The 18,346-nt window shown below is 60.2% G+C and overlaps 1 protein-coding gene across 1 annotated transcript in view; it reads right to left on the bottom strand.

Annotated features, from left to right (window-relative positions):
- Positions 1 to 18,346, bottom strand: part of L1CAM (L1 cell adhesion molecule) — a 69,745-nt gene that overhangs the window by 42,238 nt on the left and 9,161 nt on the right. The window contains 10 exon segments of the mRNA XM_033083540.1: positions 1,647 to 1,813; positions 3,424 to 3,535; positions 7,581 to 7,724; positions 9,609 to 9,740; positions 11,867 to 12,051; positions 12,974 to 13,085; positions 14,575 to 14,745; positions 16,104 to 16,149; positions 16,151 to 16,227; positions 17,729 to 17,913. Of these exon segments, the coding sequence (XP_032939431.1) occupies positions 1,647 to 1,813; positions 3,424 to 3,535; positions 7,581 to 7,724; positions 9,609 to 9,740; positions 11,867 to 12,051; positions 12,974 to 13,085; positions 14,575 to 14,745; positions 16,104 to 16,149; positions 16,151 to 16,227; positions 17,729 to 17,913 (1,331 nt within the window).

Raw genomic sequence — 18,346 nt, forward strand, 5'->3', positions numbered from 1 at the left:
CCCACCCGGGGGTCCCTCTCCCCACCCAGGGGTCCCATTCCCCACCTGAGGGTCTCAAGGGTCCCGTCCCCACCCAGGGGTCCCGTCCCCACCTGGGGGTCCCACTCCCCATCCAGGGGTTCCCATCCCACACTCAGGGGTCCCATTGCCCACCTGTGCCCCCATTCCCCATCCAGGGGTCCCATTCCCCACCCGGGGGTCCCACTCCCCGCCCAGGGGTTCCTCTCCCCACCCGGGGGTCTCGTTCCCCACCCAGGGGTCCCGCTCCCCACCCAGGGGTCCCATTCCCCACCTGAGGGTCTCAAGGGTCCCATTCCCCACCCAGAGGTCCCTCTCTCCCCCCGGGGGTCCTGCTCCCACCCCGGGGGTCCCATGCCCCACTCAGGGTCCCGCTCCCCATCCGTGCCCCCATTCCCCACCCGGGGGTCCCATTCCCCACTCAGGGGTCCCATTCCCCACCCGGGGGTCCCATTCCCCACCCAAGGGTCCCTCTCCCCGCCCCGGGGGTCCCATTCCCCACCCGGGGGTCCCATTTTCCACCCGGGGGTCCTGGGGGTCCCACTCCCCATCCAGGGGTTCCCATCCCACACTCAGGGGTCCCATTGCCCACCTGTGCCCCCATTCCCCACTCAGGGGTCCCGTTCCCCACCCGGGGGTCCTGGGGGTCCCACTCCCCACCCAGGCTTCCTGTTCCCCACTCAGGGGTCCCATTCCCCCCCCGGGGATCCTGTTCCCCACCCGGGGGTCCTTCTCCCCCCCGAGGGTCCCACTCCCCCCCCGGGGGTTCTATTCCCCACCCGGGGGTCCCAATGCCCCCCCGAGGGTCCCATTCCCCACCCGGGGGTCCCTCTCCCCACCCATGCCCCCATCCCACACCCCGGGGTCCTGGGGATCCCATTCCCCACCGGGGGTCCCATCCCACACCCGTGCCCCCATTCCCCACCCAGGGGTCCCTCTCCCCTCTCAAGGGTCCCATTCCCCACCTGAGGGTCTCAGGGGTCCCATTCGCCCCCCAGGGGTCCTGCTCCCACCCCGGGGGTCCCATGCCCCACTCAGGGTCCCTCTCCACACCCGTGCCCCCATTCCCCACCCGGGGGTCCCATCCCCTACCCGGGGATCCTGTTCCCTACCCGGGGGTCCCATCCCACACCCAGGGGTCCTGGGGGTCCCACTCCCCACCCGGGGGTCCCTCTCCCACCCAGGGGTCCCTGTCCCCACCTGGGGGTCCCATCCCACACCTGTGCCCCCATTCCCCACCCAGGGGTCCCATTCCCCACCCGGAGGTCCTGTTCGCATCCAGGGGTCCCATTCCCCACACCCGGGGGTCCCATTCTACACTCTGGGTCCCATTTCCCCCCCGGGGGTCCCGTTGCCCACCCAGAGGTCCCGTTCCCCATCTAGGGGTCCTGCTCCCCACCCAGGGTCCCATTCCCCACCCAGGGGTCCCGCTCCCCCCCCGGGGGTCCCATCCCCCACCCGGGGGTCCCGGGGGTCCCTCTCCCCCCCGGGGGTCCCATCACCTACCCGGGGATCCTGTTCCCTACCCGGGGGTCCCATCCCACACTCGTGCCCCCATTCCCCACCCGGGGGTCCCATTCCCCACCCGGGGGTCCCATCCCCCCCCGGGGGTCCCTCTCCCCGCTGACCGTGCACGCGGAGCCGGGCGCTGACGCTGCCGTTGCTGTGCGCGTTGTGGGCTCGGCAGGTGAAGACCCCCGAGTCCCCCCGCAGCACCGGGCCCAGCCGCAGCGAGCCGTTGGTGAAACCGAAGGCTCGATCGTCCTGGAGGGCCGGTTCTAGGGTGGGGGTCAGCCTGGAGGGGGGAAAAGTGGGATTCAGAGGGGTTTGGGGGGGATTCAGGGGGGTTTCAGTCATCCTGGAGGGCCGGTTCTAGGGTGGGGGTCAGCCTGGAGGGGGGAAAAAACGGGGTTCAGCGGGGTTTGGGGGGGATTCAGGAGGGTTTGGGGGGGATTTGGGGTGGTTCAGTCATCCTGGAGGGCCAGCTTCAGGGTGGGGGTCAGCCTGGGGGGGAAAAACGGGGTTCAGGGGGGTTCAGGGGGGTTTCAGCTGTCCTGGAGAGCCGGTTCTAGGGTGGGGGTGAGCCTGGAGGGGGCAAAAACGGGGTTCAGGGGGGTTTGGGGGGGATCTGGGGGGGTTTGGGGGGGGATTTGGAGGTGATTCAGTCATCCTGGAGAGCCGGTTCTAGGGTGGGGGTGAGCCTGGAGGGGGGAAAAAAACGGGGTTCAGGGGGGTTTGGGGGGGGAAAAACGGGGTTCAGGGGGGTTTGGGGGGAGGAAAAGGGGGATTCAGGGGGGTTTGGGGGATTTGGGGGTGGTTTGGGGGAGATCTGGGGGAGAACCAGGGGGGTTTGGGGGGGTTTCAGTCATCTTGGAGGGCTGGCTCCAGGGTGGGGGTCAGCCTAGGGGGGGAAAAAAGGGGGATTCAGAGGGGTTTGGGGCAGGGAAAAGGGGGATTCAGGGGGGTTTGGGGCAGGGAAAAGGGGGATTCAGGGGGGTTTGGGGGAGTTTTGGGAGGGTTTCAGTCATCCTGGAGGGCCGGTTCTAGGGTGGGGATGAGCCTGGGGAAGGAAAAAACGGGTTCAGGGGGGTTTGGGGAGTTTGGGGGGGTTGAGGGGCGTTTTTGGGGGGGGTTTGGGGGGGTTTGGGGTGGTTTCAGGATGGCTATGTGGAGGTTTGGGATGCAGGGGTGGTTTTAGGGTGGTTTAAGGAGGTTTTAGGGTGGTTCAGGCTGATTTTGGGGTGGTTTGAGGCAGGTTTGGGGTTGGTATGTGGAGGTTTGGGGTGGTTTTGGGGTGGTTTTGGGGTGGTTTAGGGTAGTTCAGGCTGATTTTGGGGTGGTTTGTGGCAGGTTTGGGGTGCAGGGGTGGTTTTGGGGTGGTTCAGGCTGATTTTAGGGTGGGAATGTGAAGGTTTGGGGTGCAGGGGTGGTTTTAGGGAGGTTTGAGGTGGTTCAGGCTGGTTTTGGGGTGTTTTTGGGGTGGTTTGGGGTGGTTTTGGAGTGGTTCAGGCTGGTTTTGGGGTGGGAATGTGGAGGTTTGGGGTGCAGGGGTGGTTTTAGGGAGGTTTTAGGGAGGTTTGGGGTGGTTTTAGGCTGGTTTGGGGTGGTTTTAGGGTGGTTCAGGCTGGTTTTGGGTGGTCCAGGCTGATTTTGGGGTGTTTTGGGGTGTTTTTAGGCTGGTTTTGGGGTGGTCCAGGCTGGCTTTGGGGTGGTTTTAGGGTGGTTAAGGCTGATTTTGGGGTGGTTTGGGGTGTTTTTAGGGAGGTTTAGGGTGGTTCAGGCTGGTTTTAGGGAGATTTTAAGGAGGTTTTGGGGAGGTTTGGGGTGGTTTTAGGGAGGTTTAGGGTTGTTCAGGCTGGTTTTGGGGTGGTTTTAGGGGGGTTTTAGGGAGGTTTGGGGTCTCACCACTCCACGGCGGGCGCGGGAGCCCCGAAGGTGCGGCAGTGCAGGATCACCGTCTGGTTCTCCACCGCGGCGTAACGCTCCCCGTCCGGAGTCAGGATCTGCACCGGCAGCTCTGCGGGGAGTGGGGTGGTCAGGGACCCCCGGGATCCCAAAATCTGCACCCTGGGACTCCAAAAATCCCTCTGGGACCCCAAAATCCCCTCCCTGGGAACCTCACCGGCAGCTCTGGGGGGAGTGGGGTGGTCAGGGATCCCTGGGACCCCAAAATCTGAACCCTGGGACCCCAAAAACCCCTCTGGGATCCAAAATCTGCACCCTGAGATCCCAAATCTGCACTCTGGGACCCCAAATTCCCCCCCGGGACCCCCAAATCTGCACCCTGAGATCCCAAAATCTGCACTCTGGGACCCCAAAATCTGCACCCTGGGACCCAAAATCCTCCCTGGGACCCCAAAAACTCCTCTGGGGTCCAAAATCTGCACCCTGAGATCCCAAATCTGCACTCCGGGACCCCAAAAATCCCTCTGGGACCCCAAAATCCCCTCCCTGGGAAGCTCTCTGGCAGCTCTGGGGGGATTTGGGGTGGTCAGGGACCCCCGGGACCCCCAAATCCCACCCTGGGACCCCAAAAACTCCTCTGGGATCCAAAATCTGCACCCTGGGACCCCAAAAACCCCTCTGGGATCCAAAAATCTGCACCCTGGGACCCCAAAAACCCCTCTGGGACCCCAAAATCCCCTCCCTGGGAAGCTCTCTGGCAGCTCTGGGGGGAGTGGGGCGGTCAGGGACCCCCGGGACCCCCAAATCTGCACCCTGGGACCCCTAAAATCCCTCTGGGACCCCAAAATCCCCTCCTTGGGAAGCTCTCTGGCAGCTCTGGGGGGGTTGGGGTGGTCAGGGACCCTCGGGACCCCCAAATCTGCACCCTGGGACCCCAAAATAACCCCTGGGACCCCCAAATCTGAACCCTGGGACCCCAAAAACCCCTCTGGGATCCAAAATCTGAACCCTGGGACCCCAAAAACCCCTCTAGGATCCAAAATCTGCACCCTGAGATCCCAAAATCTGCACTCTAGGACCCCAAAATCTGCACCCTGGGACCCAAAATCCTCCCTGAGATCCCAAAATCTGCACCCTGGGACCCCAAAATCCTCCCTGGGATCCCAAAATCTGCACCCTGGGACCCAAAATCTGCACCCTGAGATCCCAAAATAACCCCTGAGACACGAAAATCCCCTCCCTGGGACCCCAAATCTGCACCCTGGGACCCCAAAATCCCCACCCTGATACCCCACAGGGAGTAAAATCCAACCCTGAGACCCCAAATCCTTCTCGAGGACCTCAAATTTCCCCCCCGAGACCCCAAAATCCCCACCAGGGGACCCCAAAACTGCACTCCAGGACCCCAAATCTGCACCCTGGGATCCCAAAAACCCCTCTGGGACCCCAAAATCCCCCCAGGAACCCGAAATCTGAACCCTGGGATCCCAAAATCTGCACTCTGGGACCCCAAATCCCAACCTGGGACCTCAAATTCACCCCTGGGACCCCAAATCTGCACTTTGGGACCCCAAATCCCTCCCCAGGACCCCAAAATTCGCCCCGGGACCCCAAAATTCCCCCCCTGGGACCCCAAATCTGAACCCTGGGACCTCAAAATTCCCCCTGGGACCCCACAGGGAGTAAAATCCAACCCTGGGACCCCAAATCCCTCTCGAGGACCTCAAATTTCCCCCCCAAGACCCCAAAATCCCCACCAGGGGACCCCAAAACTGCACTCCAGGACCCCAAATCTGCACCCTGGGATCCCAAAATCCCCTCTGGGACCCCAAAATCCCCCCAGGAACCCGAAATCTGAACCCTGGGATCCCAAAATCCCCCCAGGAACCCAAAATCTGAACGCTGGAACCCCAAAATCTGCACTCTGGGACCCCAAATCCCTCCCAAGGACCTCAAATTCACCCCTGGGACCCCAAATCTGCACCCTGGGATCCCAAAATCTCCCCTGGGACCTCAAATCCCACCCTGGGACCCCAAATCTGCACTTTTGGACCCCAAATCCCTCCCCAGGACCCCAAAATTCCCCCTGGGACCCCAAAATTCCCCCCCTGGGACCCCAAATCTGCACCTTGGGATCCCAAATCCCCCCTGGGACCCCAAATCCCAACCTGGGACCCCAAATTCTGCACCCTGGGACCCCAAATCTGCACTTTGGAACCCCAAATCCCTCCCCAGGACCCCAAAATTCCCCCTGGGACCCCAAAATCCCCACCCTGATACCCCACAGGGAGTAAAATCCAACCCTGGGACCCCAAATCCCTCCCTGAAACCCCAAAATCAACACCTGGGACCCCAAATTTTCCCCCTGGGATCCCAAATCCATTCGTGGGACCCCAATTCCCCCCTGAGACCCCAAAATTCCCCCTGGGACCCCAAATCTGCACCTTAGGACCCCAAAATCAACACCTGGGACCCCACAGGGAGTAAAATCCAACCCTGGGACCCCAAATTTTCCCCCTGGGATCCCAAAATCAACACCTGGGACCCCAAATTCCCCCCCTGGGCATCCCCGCCGTCTCCATGGCAACAGGTACCCCGGGCTGCAAGGAGTGGTTGCCATGGCAACCGCCAGAGGGCCGGGTACCACACCCGTATCCAGGCAACGGCGTCACCATGGCAACGGGGGGATTATTGATCAGATTTTGGGGGCTATTGATCATGTTTTGGGGTCCCAGGGGATCACTGATCAGGTTTTGGGGTCTCTCAGGGGATCATTGATCAGATTTGGGGGGGAAAATTGATCAGGTTTTGGGGTTCCCAGGGATCACTGATCAGATTTTGGGGGGTATTGATCAGCTTTTGGGGTTCCCGGGGATCATTGATCAGATTTTAGGATATTGATCAGGTTTTGGGGGGGGCTCAGTGCACCACTGATCAGGTTTTGGGGATATTGATCAGGTTTTGGGGATATTGATCAGGTTTTGGGGTTCCCAGGGAATCACTGATCAGGTTTTGGGGGGTATTGATCAGGTTTTGGGGTTCCCAGGGATCATTGATCAGATTTTGGGGGAGTATTGATCAGGTTTTGGGATCTCAGTGCATCATTGATCAGGTTTTGGGGTCTCAAGGGATCATTGATCAGATTTGGGGGCGTATTGATCAGGTTTTGGGGTTCTCAAGGATCACTGATCAGATTTGGGGGGTATTGATCAGGTTTTGGGGTTCCTAGGGGATCATTGATCAGGTTTTGGGGGATAGTGATCAGGTTTTGGGGTTCCCAGGGATCACTGATCAGATTTTGGGGGGTATTGATCAGATTTTGGGGTTCCCAGGGAACCACTGATCAGGTTTTGGGGATATTGATCAGCTTTTGGGGTTCCCGGGGATCATTGATCAGATTTTAGGATATTGATCAGGTTTTGGGGGGGGCTCAGTGCATCACTGATCAGGTTTTGGGGATATTGATCAGGTTTTGGGGTTCCCAGGGGATCACTGATCAGGTTTTGGGGGGTATTGATCAGGTTTTGGGGTTCCTAGGGGATCATTGATCAGATTTGGGGGGGGGATATTGATCAGGTTTTGGGGTTCCCAGGGATCACTGATCAGATTTTGGGGGGTATTGATCAGAGTTTGGGGTTCCCAGGGAACCACTGATCAGGTTTTCGGGGATATTGATCAGGTTTTGGGGATATTGATCAGGTTTTGGGGTTCCCAGGGATCATTGATCAGATTTTAGGATATTGATCAGGTTTTGGGGGGGGCTCAGTGCATCATTGATCAGGTTTGGGGGGTATTGATCAGATTTTGGGGCCTATTGATCATATTTTGGGGTCCCAGGGGATCACTGATCAGGTTTTGGGGGATATTGTTCAGGTTTTGGGGGGTCCCAGGGAATCACTGATCAGATTTTGGGGGGTATTGATCAGGTTTTGGGGGGTATTGATCAGGTTTTGGGGGTATTGATCAGGTTTTGGGGTTCCTAGGGGATCATTGATCAGATTTGGGGGGGGATATTGATCAGATTTTGGGGTTCCCAGGGATCAGTGATCAGGTTTTGGGGTTCCCAGGGATCACTGATCAGATTTTGGGGGGTCTAAGGAGATCATTGATAAGATTTCGGGGATATTGATCAGGTTTTGGGGTTCCCAAGGACGCACCCACGACGTAGACGAAGGCGTTGGCCAGGAGCCGCCCGTGGCTGTTGGTGGCCTCGCACTGCGCCACCAGCGAATCGTTGGGCTCCAGGCGGGACAGGACCAGAGCCCCGTCCCGCAGCGAGCGGCGTCCCGAGTCCGGCAGCTCTGAGGGGACATTGGGGACAGTGAGGGGACATTGGGGACATGGGGACATCACTGGGGACATTGGGGACACCAAAACCCTCGGGGACAGAACCAGAGCCCCATCCCGCAGCGAGCGGCGTCCCGAGTCCGGCAGCTCTGAGGGGACATTGGGGACATCATTGGGGACATCACTGGGGACACCCAAAACCCTCGGGGACAGGACCAGAGCCCCGTCCCGCAGCGAGCGGCGTCCTGTGTCCGGCAGCTCTGAGGGGACATTGGGGACACCATTGGGGACACTGGGGACACCAAAACCCTCGGGGACAGAACCAGAGCCCCGTCCCGCAGCGAGCGGCGTCCCGAGTCCGGCAGCTCTGAGGGGACATTGGGGACATTGAGGGGACATCACTGGGGACATTGGGGACATGGGGACATTGGGGACATCACTGGGGACATTGGGGACATTGGGGACAGCCAAAACCCTCAGGGACAGAACCAGAGCCCCGTCCCGCAGCGAGCGGCGTCCCGAGTCCGGCAGCTCTGAGGGGGCATTGGGGACATTGGGACATTGGGGACAGTGAGGGGACACTGGGGACATGGGGACATCACTGGGGACATTGGGGATCTTATTGGGAACACCCAAAACTCTCAGGGACAGCACCTGAGCCCCGTCCCGCAGGGAGCAGTGCCCCCAGTCCAGCAGCTCTACAGACACATGGGGACATCACTGGGGACATGGGGACACTGAGAGGACATTGGGGACATTGAGGGGACACTGAGGGGACATTGGGGACATTGAGGGGGACATTGGGGACATTGAGGGGACACTGAGGGGACATTGGGGACATTGAGGGGACATTGGGGACATCACTGGGGACACCCAAAACCCTCGGGGACAGAACCAGAGCCCCGTCCCGCAGGGAGCGGCGTCCCGTGTCCGGCAGCTCTGCGGGGACAGGGGGACATTGAGGGGACACTGGGGACATTGGGACATCATTGGGGACATCACTGGGGACATTGGGGACAGCCAAAACCCTCAGGGACAGAACCAGAGCCCCGTCCCGCAGGGAGCGACGCCTCGAGTCCGGCAGCTCTGCGGGGACATGGGGACAGTGAGGGGACACTGGGGACATGGGGACATTGGGGGGGCATTGGGGACATTGAGGGGACATCACTGGGGACACCCAAAACCCTCAGGGACAGGATCAGAGCCCCATCCCGCAGGGAGCGACGTCCCGTGTCCGGCAGCTCTGCGGGGACATTGAGGGGACACTGGGGACATTGGGGACAGTGAGGGGACACTGGGGACATGGGGACATCACTGGGGACATTGGGGATCTTATTGGGAACACCCAAAACTCTCAGGGACAGCACCTGAGCCCCGTCCCGCAGGGAGCAGTGCCCCGAGTCCGGCAGCTCTACAGACACATGGGGACATCACTGGGGACATGGGGACACTGAGGGGACATTGGGGACATTGAGGGGACACTGAGGGGACATTGGGGACATTGAGGGGACACTGGGGACATCACTGGGGACATTGGGGACAGTCAAAACCCTCGGGGACAGAACCAGAGCCCCGTCCCGCAGCGAGCGGCGTCCCGAGTCCGGCAGCTCTGCGGGGACATTGGGGACATCACTGGGGACATTGGGGACATGGGGACACTGAGGGGACATCACTGGGGACAGCCAAAACCCTCGGGGACAGAACCAGAGCCCCGTCCCGCAGGGAGCGACGCCCCGAGTCCGGCAGCTCTGCGGGGACATTGGGGGACACCGGGGACACCAAACCCCCTCCCCACAAACCCCCCAAATCCTCGGGGACACCAACGCACCCCAAGGGACCCCAAACCCCCCAAGGGACCCCAAATCCCCTCCCCTCCCCCCTCCCCTCCCCCCCGGTACCGTCCAGGGGGATCCCGTTCAGGCTCCAGCTGATCCGGGGCCGGGGTTTGCCGCCGACCTCGCAGTCCAGGCGCGCGGTCTCGCCCGGGCCGAACACGGCGCTGCGGGGGCGGCGCACCCAGTACGGGGCGGCTGCGGACCAGTATAAACCAGTATGGACCAGTATGGACCGGTATGGACCGGTATATACTGGTATAGTTTGGTATAAACCAGTACAAACCAGTATAACCCAGTATATCCCAGCACGGCGCTGCGGGGGCAGCGCACCCAGTACGGGGTGGCTGCGGACCAGTACAGACCAGTGCGGACCAGTATGGACCAGTATGGACCGGTACATACTGATGTAGTTTGGTATAAACCAGTACAAACCAGTATATCCAAGTACATCCCAGTACATCCCAGTATAACCCAGTATATCCCAGCATGGCGCTGCAGGGGCGGCGCACCCAGTACGGGGTGGCTGCGGACCAGCATAAACCAGTATGGACCAGTATGGACCGGTATAGACTGGTATAAACCACTACAAACCAGTATAACCCAGTATATCCCAGTATATCCCAGTACTGTGCTGCAGGAGTGGCGCACCCAGTGGAACCAGTACAGACCAGTATGAACCAGTACAGACCAGTATGAACCAGTACAGACCAGTACAACGCAGTACAGACCAGTGTAACCCAGTGCCACCCAGTGCCCATCCAGTGTCCCCAGTCCCCATCCCAGTGCTCCCAGTTCCCCCAGTACCCCCGTACCCTGGACGGTGACGCCGTGGCTGCACCGCGCACTGCTGATCCCCATCCCAGTCCCCATCCCAGTGCTCCCAGTGCCCTCCCAGTACCCTCCCAGTTTGCCCAGTATCCCCGTAGCCTCGACGGTGACGCCATGGCTGCGCCGCGCACTGCCAGTCCCCATCCCAGTCCCATCCCAGTGCTCCCAGTGCCCTCCCAGTACTCCCAGTTTGTCCCGTACCCTCAACAGTGACACCGTGGCTGCGCCGCGCGCTGCTGATCCCCATCCCAGTGCTCCCAGTGCTCCCAGTGCCCTCCCAGTTCCCCCAGTATCCCCGTACCCTCGACGGTGACGCCGTGGCTGCACCGCGCGCTGCCGATCCCCATCCCAGTGCCCTCCCAGTATCCCCATCCCAGTATCCCCAGTTCCCCCAGTATCCCCGTACCCTCGATGGTGATGCCGTGGCTGTGCCGCGCACTGCCGATCCCCATCCCAGTGCTCCCAGTACCCTCCCAGTATCCCCAGTTTGTCCCATACCCTCGACGGTGACGCCGTGGCTGTGTTGCGCGCTGCCAGTCCCCATCCCAGTGCTCCCAGTGCCCTCCCAGTACCCTCCCAGTTTGCCCAGTATCCCCGTAGCCTCGACGGTGACGCCGTGGCTGCGCCGCGCACTGCCAGTCCCCATCCCAGTCCCATCCCAGTGCTCCCAGTGCCCTCCCAGTTCCCCCAGTATCCCCAGTTCCCCCCGTACCCTCGACCACTAGTGACGCCGTGGCTGTGCCGTGCGCTGCCAATCCACATCCCAGTGCTCCCAGTATCCCCATCCCAGTATCCCCAGTTCCCCCAGTATCCCCGTACCCTCGATGGTGACGCCGTGGCTGCACCGCACGCTGCCAATCCACATCCCAGCGCCCTCCCAGTGCTCCCAGTTCCCCCAGTTCCCCCCGTACCCTCGACAGTGACGCCGTGGCTGCGCCACACACTGCCGATCCCCATCCCAGTGCTCCCAGTCCCGTCCCAGTACTCCCAGTTTGTCCCATACCCTCGACGGTGATGCCGTGGCTGTGCCGCGCGCTGCTGATCCCCATCCCAGTGCTCCCAGTATCCCCAGTATCCCCAGTTTGTCCCGTACCCTCGACGGTGACGCCGTGGCTGCGCCGTGCACTGCTGATCCCCATCCCAGTGCCCTCCCAGTCCCATCCCAGTTCCCCCAGTTTGCCCAGCACCCTCGACGGTGACGCCGTGGCTGCGCCGCGCGCTGTCGATCCCCATCCCAGTCCCATCCCAGTTCCATCCCAGTGCCCTCCCAGTACCCTCCCAGTTTGCCCAGTTTGTTCCGTACCCTCGACGGTGACGCCGTGGCTGCGCCGTGAGCTGCTGATCCCCATCCCAGTGCCCTCCCAGTGCTCCCAGTATCCCCAGTATCCCCAGTATCCCCGTACCCTCGACGGTGACGCCGTGGCTGCACCGCGCGCTGCCGATCCCCATCCCAGTGCTCCCAGTATCCCCAGTTCCCCCAGTTTGTCCCGTACCCTCGACGGTGACGCCGTGGCTGCGCCGCGCGCTGCCCTGCCCGTTCTCGGCCGTGCACTCGTACTCGCCGTCGTCGGCCTCGGTCACGGCGCGCAGCCGCAGCGTCTTGTTGAAATTGTCCAGCACGGCCCGGCCCGGCGGCAGCGGCCCGTTCAGGCGGCGCCAGGAGATCCAGGGCGTGGGGCTAAAACCGGGATTAAATTGTGGTTAGACTGGGACTAAACTGGGATTAAACTGAGGTTAGACTGGGATAAACCCTGAGACCACAGGGACACCCAGGCCCGTTCATGTGGCACCAGGAGATCCAGGGTGTGGGGCTAAAACCGGGATTAAACCGGGGTTAAACCGGGACTAAACTGAGACTGAACTGGGGTTAAACTGGGATAAACCCTGAGACCTCGGGAACACCCCCAGGGACACCCAGGCCTGTTCAGGCGGCCCCAGGAGATCCAGGGCGTGGGGCTAAAACCGGGATTAAACTGGGATTAAACTGGGGTAAAACCGGGGTTAGACTGGGACTAAACTGGGGCTAAACTGGGATAAACCCTGAGAGCCCAGGGACACCCCAGGGACACCCAGGCCCGTTCAGGCGGTGCCAGGAGATCCAGGGTGTGAGGTTGGGGATAAAACTGGGATTAAACCGGGGTTAGACCAGGATTAGACTGGGGTTAAACCGGGATAAACCTGGGAATTCCCTGAGACCCTCCCAGGATAAACCTTGGGACCCCCCCAAGATATCCCCAGACCCCCCTGGGATCCCCAAAACCCCCCCAAGACCCTTCTGGACCCCCCCAGACACCCCTGGGACCCCCAAAATCCTTCTGGACCCCTCCAGAATCCCCCAGAACTCCATCAGGACCCCCCAGAACATCCCCAAGACCCCCTCAAATCCCCCCAGGACCCCCCCAGACCCCCCCAGGACCCTTCTGGACCCCCCTAAAACCCCCCAAAACACCCCAAAGCCCCCCCAGGGACCCCCCAAGACCCTTCTGGACCCCCCTAAGCCCCATCTGGATCCCCTCAATCCCCCCCAGGGACCCCCTAAACCCCCCCAAACCCATCCCAAGCCCCCCCCCCAAGACCCCCCGAGCCCCCTCCCCACTCACAGCCCCTCGGCGATGCACTCCAGCACCAGGGTCTCCCCCCTCAGTGCCACGTGGGTGGGGTGGGGGTCCCTGGGGACCACCAGGCGGGGCCGCCGGGACTGCACCGAGTTACCTGGGGGGGGGGCGAGGGGTTAGAGACCCCCCAGAACCCCCCCAAATTCCTGAGGACACCCCCAGACCCCCCCAGCATCCCCCCTAACCCCAGGCATGGTTAAAGGCCCCTCCCCAAAATACCGGGGGTGTCCAGGGAGGGGTTTGGGGGGTGATGATCCCCAAGTGAGGGGGTCCCCGTGGGGTGGGGGGAGTTCGGGGGGGGTTCTGGGTCAGTTTTGGGGAATTTGGGGTCTCTGTGGAATTTGGGGTGTTCTAGGTGGGTTCTGGGTGGGTTCTGGTGTAGTTTTGGGGGATTTGGGTCAATTTTGGGGGGATTTGGGGGATTTTGGGGCGGTTCTGGGGTCCCTGTGGGATTTGGGAGTGTTCTGGGGTGTTCTGGGTGGGTTCTGGGGCAGTTTTGGTTGGATTTTGGGGCGGTTTTGGGGTCCCTGTGGGATCTGGGGGTGTTCTGGGTGGGTTCTGGGACAGTTCTGGGGTGTTTTGGGTCGGTTCTGGGTGGGTTCTGGTTCGGTTTTGGGTCGGTTCTGGGGGATTTGGGTGGATTCTGGGGCAGTTTTGGGTGGATTCTGGGGCAGTTTTGGGTGGATTTGGGTCGGTTTTGGGGCGGTTTTGGGGTCCCTGTGGGATTTGGGGGTTTCTGGGGTGTTCTGGGACAGTTTTGGGTCGGTTCTAGGACAGTTCTGGGTTAGTTCTGGATGGGTTCTGGTTCGGTTCTGGGTGGATTTGGGCCGGTTCTGGGTGGGTTCTGGGTAGATTTGGGCCAGTTCTGGGCCAGTTCTGGTTCGATTCTGGGTGGATTTGGGTCGGTTCTGGTTCGGTTCTGGGTGGATCTGGGCCGGTTCTGGTTCGGTTTGGGGTCGGTTCTGGGGTGTTCTGGGTGGGTTCTGGGTGGATTTGGGTCGGTTCTGGTTTGGTCCTGGATGGATTTGGGTCGGTTCTGGGTGGATCTGGGTCGGTTCTGGGGTGTTCTGGGTGGGTTCTGGTTCGGTTCTGGGTGGATCTGGGCCGGTTCTGGTTCGGTTCTGGGTGGATTTGGGCCGGTTCTGGGTGGGTTCTGTGTTGGTTCTGGTTCGGTTCTGGGGCTGTTTTGGGATCCCTGTGGGTTCTGGGGGTTTCTGGGGTGTTCTGGGACAGTTTTGGGTCGGTTTTGGGACAGTTCTGGGTTAGTTCTGAATGGGTTCTGGTTCGGTTCTGGGTGGATTTGGGTTGGTTCTGGGTGGGTTCTGGGGTGTTCTGGTTCGGTTCTGTGTTGGTTCTGGGTGGATTTGATGGGTTCTCGGTGGGTTCTGGTTCAGTTCTGAGTCGGTTCTGGGGCCGTTTTGAGATCCCTGTGGGTTCTGGGCCGGTTCTGGGTGGATTTGGGTCGGTTCTGGGTGGATTTGGGTTGGTTCTGGGGTGTTCTGGGTCGGTTCTAGGTCGGTTCTGGGTGGATTTGGGTCGGTTCTGGGTGGGTTCTGGTCCGGTTCCGGTCCGGTCCCGGCACTCACTGGGCGCCACGCGCAGGTCCAGCGGCTCCTTCTGGATGATGGTGCGCGGGCCCAGGTAATGGGCGTGGCAGATGTAATCCGGGCTGGTGTCGCCCACCTGGGCGTTGGCGAAGTACAGGAACCCGTCCTGGCCCATGCTGACCCGCGCGTCCTGCGCGATGTGCACGATCTCTGCGGGGCAAAACTGAGCTTAAACCCGGGCCTAAAACTGAGACTAAACCTGAGACTAAACCAGGACTCTAAACGTGACCCTAAACCTGACCCCAAACCGGCCCCATGCTGACCCGCGCGTCCTGCGCGATGTGCACGATCTCTGCGGGGCAAAACCGAGCCTAAACCCGGGCCTAAACCCGAGCCTAAACCAGGACCCCAAATCTGACCCCAAACCGACCCCAAAACTGCTCCTAAAACTGATCCTAAATGTGATCCCAAACCTGACCCCAAACAGCCCTGTGCTGACCCGGGCGTCCTGCGCGATGTGCACGATCTCTGCGGGGAAAACCGAGCCTAAACCCGAGCCTAAACCTGAGATTAAACCTGAGCCTAAACCTGAGCCCAAACCGGCCCCGTGCTGACCTGCGCGTCCTGGGCCATGTGCACGATCTCTGCACAGGGAAACCCCAAAACTGACCCCAAACTGACCCTAAACCTGACCCTAAACCCGACCCCAAAACACACCAAACTGATCCTAAACCAGGACCCTAAACTTGACCCCAAACCTGACTCTAAAACTGATCCTAAAACTGACACAAACAGGCCCCAAAACTGATCCTAAAACTGATCCTAAACCTGACCCCAAACTGACCCTGGGGTCGGGGGGTCCCCAAAATGTCACGGAGTTGTTTGGGGGGATTTTGGGGTTCAGGGGGAGGATTTTGGGGGGTTCAGGGGGGATATTGGGGTTCAGGGGGAGGATTTGGGGTTTAGGATGGATTTTGAGGGTTCAGGGAGGATTTTGGGGTTCAGGGGGAGGATTTTGGGGATTCAGGGGGAGGATTTGGGGTTCAGGGGAGGATTTTGGGGTTCAAGGGGAGGATTTTGGGGTTCAGGGGAGGATTTTGGGGTTTGGGATGGATTTTGGGGTTCAGGGGAGGATTTTGGGGGGGTTCAGGGAGGATTTTGGGGTTCAAGGGGAGGATTTTGGGGTTCAGGGGAGGATTTTAGGGGGTTCAGGGAGGATTTTGGGGTTCAGGGGAGGATTTTGGGGTTTGGGATGGATTTTGGGGTTCAGGGAGGATTTTGGGGTTCAAGGGGAGGATTTTGGGGTTCAGGGGAGGATTTTGGGGTTTAAGGAGGATTTTGGGGTTCAGGGAAAGGATTTTGGAGTTCGGGGAGGATTTGGGGGGGTTCAGAGAGGATTTTGGGGGGGTTCAGGGAGGATTTTGGGGTTCAGAGAGGATTTTTGGGGTTCAGGGAGAGGATTTTGGGGTTCAGGGAGGATTTTAGGGTTTAGGATGGATTTTGGGGTTCAGGGAGAGGATTTTTGGGGTTCAGGAAGGATTTTGGGGACCCCCCATCCCGTCACTCACGGCTGTTGAGCCAGTAGATTTTGGGGGGCACGGCGCTCCGGGGGGGGGTCGCAGGGCAGCACCACGGGGTCCCCCTCGTCCACCTGCACCGGGGTCACCTTCTCCTTGGGCCACTGCGGGGTGTCTGCGGGGAGAGACCCCAAAACTGAGAGGGGACCCCAAAAACACAACCAGGAACCCCAAAAAACCCAGCCAGGGACCCAAAAATACAACCAGGGACCCCAAAACCAGCGGGGTCACCTTCTCCTTGGGCCACTGTGGGGTGTCTGCGGGGACAGCGCCCCAAAACTGAGAGGGGACCCCAAAAACACAACCAGGGACCCCAAAAACTGAGAGGGGACCCCAAAAACACAACCAGGGACCCCAAAAACCCAACCAAGAACCCAAAAAAAACCAAACAGAGAACCCAAAAACCCAACCAAGAACCCCAAAAACCCAACCAGGGACCCAAAAACTCAACCAGGGACCCCAAAAATACAACCAGGGACCCCAAAAACTGCTTGGGGAACGCCAAAAACCCAAACAGGGAACCCAAAAACCCAGCCAGGGACCCCAAAAACTGACAGGGAACCCCAAAAACCCAAACAGGGAATCCAAAACTGACAAGGGACCTCAAAAACACAACCAGGGACCCCAAAAACCCAACCAAGAACCCAAAAACAACCAAACAGAGAACCCAAAAACCCAACCAAGAACCCCAAAAACTGACAGGGACCCCAAAAACACAACCAGGGACCCCAAATACTGACAGGGAACCCCAAAAAACCCAGCCAGGGAACCAAAAAAACTGCCAGGGACGCCCAAAAAACTGACAGGGACCCCAAAAACCCAACCAGGAACCCCAAAACTCAACCAGGGACCCCAAAAATCCAGCCAGGAACCCCAAATACCAACAGGGAACCCCCAAAAAAAACAGCCAAGGAACCCCAAAAAGAGCCAGGAACCCCAAATTTGGGAGCCCACCCCCCTTCCCCAAACCAGAGACCCCCACACTTGGGGGCACCCCTCGGATTTTGGGGTGCCAGACTTTTTTTGGGAGGATTTTTTGGGATTTTTGGGAGGATTGAGTCTCACTCTCGGCGCTGTCCCCAGGGGGATTTTTGGGGGGGATTTTGGGGGGATTTTTTTGGGATTGTTTTTAGGATTCCTGCGGTGTTTTTGGGGATTTTTTAGGGATATTTTTGGGATGTTTTTGGTGGGTTTTTAGGATATTTTTGGGGTGTTTTTGGGGTCTCACTCTCAGCAATGACGCGGCTCTCGCGGCTCAGCGCCGTCCCCAGGGGGATTTTTTGGGGGTGATTTTTTTGGGGTGTTTTTAGGATATTTTTAGGATATTTTTGGTGTGATTTTGGGATATTTTTGGGGTCTCACTCTCAGCGATGACGCGGCTCTCGCGGCTCAGCGCCGTCCCCAGGGGGATTTTTTGGGGGGTATTTTTAGGATATTTTTGGTGTGATTTTGGGATGTTTTAGGGATGTTTTTTGGGGTCTCACTCTCAGCGATGACGCGGCTCTCGCGGCTCAGCGCCGTCCCCAGGGGGATGTTTTGGGGGGGATTTTTAGGATATTTTTGGGGTGTTTTTGGTGTGATTTTGGGATGTTTTAGGGGTATTTTTTGGGTCTCACTCTCAGCGATGACGCGGCTCTCGCGGCTCAGCGCCGTCCCCAGCGCGTTGGTGGCCGCACAGCGGAACCTCCCCTGCAGCTGCCCGGCCACGCTGGCGTTGATGACCAAGGTCCCCCCCCCGGGGGACACCGAGACCCCCGGGAGATCCCCCGAGAACGGGCGGTCCTCGCGGGTCCAGCGGAACCTGGGCACGGGGACAGAGGGACACGGTCAGCGGGGACACGGGGACAGGGACAAGGGGACACGGGGACAGGGGGGACAGGGACAGGGACAAGGGGACACGGGGACAGCGGGGACAGGGACAGAGGGACAGGGTCAGGGGGGAACATGGGGGACAGGGACAGGGAGGACAAGGGACAAGAGGGGACAGGGACAGGGTCAGGAGGGACACAGGGACAGGGGGGACGGGGGTACACAGGGACAGGGGGGACACAGGGACAGGGACAGCGGGGACAGGGAAGGGGGGGACACAGGGGTAACACAGGGACAGGGGGGACAGGGGACAGTGGAGACACAGGGACAGGGACGGGGGACAGAGGGACAGTGGGGACAGGGTCAGGGGGGACAGAGGGACAGTGAGGACAGGGACAGGGTCAGCGGGGACAGGGACAGGGGAC

This window comes from Catharus ustulatus, chromosome 32 (assembly GCF_009819885.2).
Source record: "Catharus ustulatus isolate bCatUst1 chromosome 32, bCatUst1.pri.v2, whole genome shotgun sequence".
Lineage (NCBI taxonomy): Eukaryota > Metazoa > Chordata > Aves > Passeriformes > Turdidae > Catharus > Catharus ustulatus.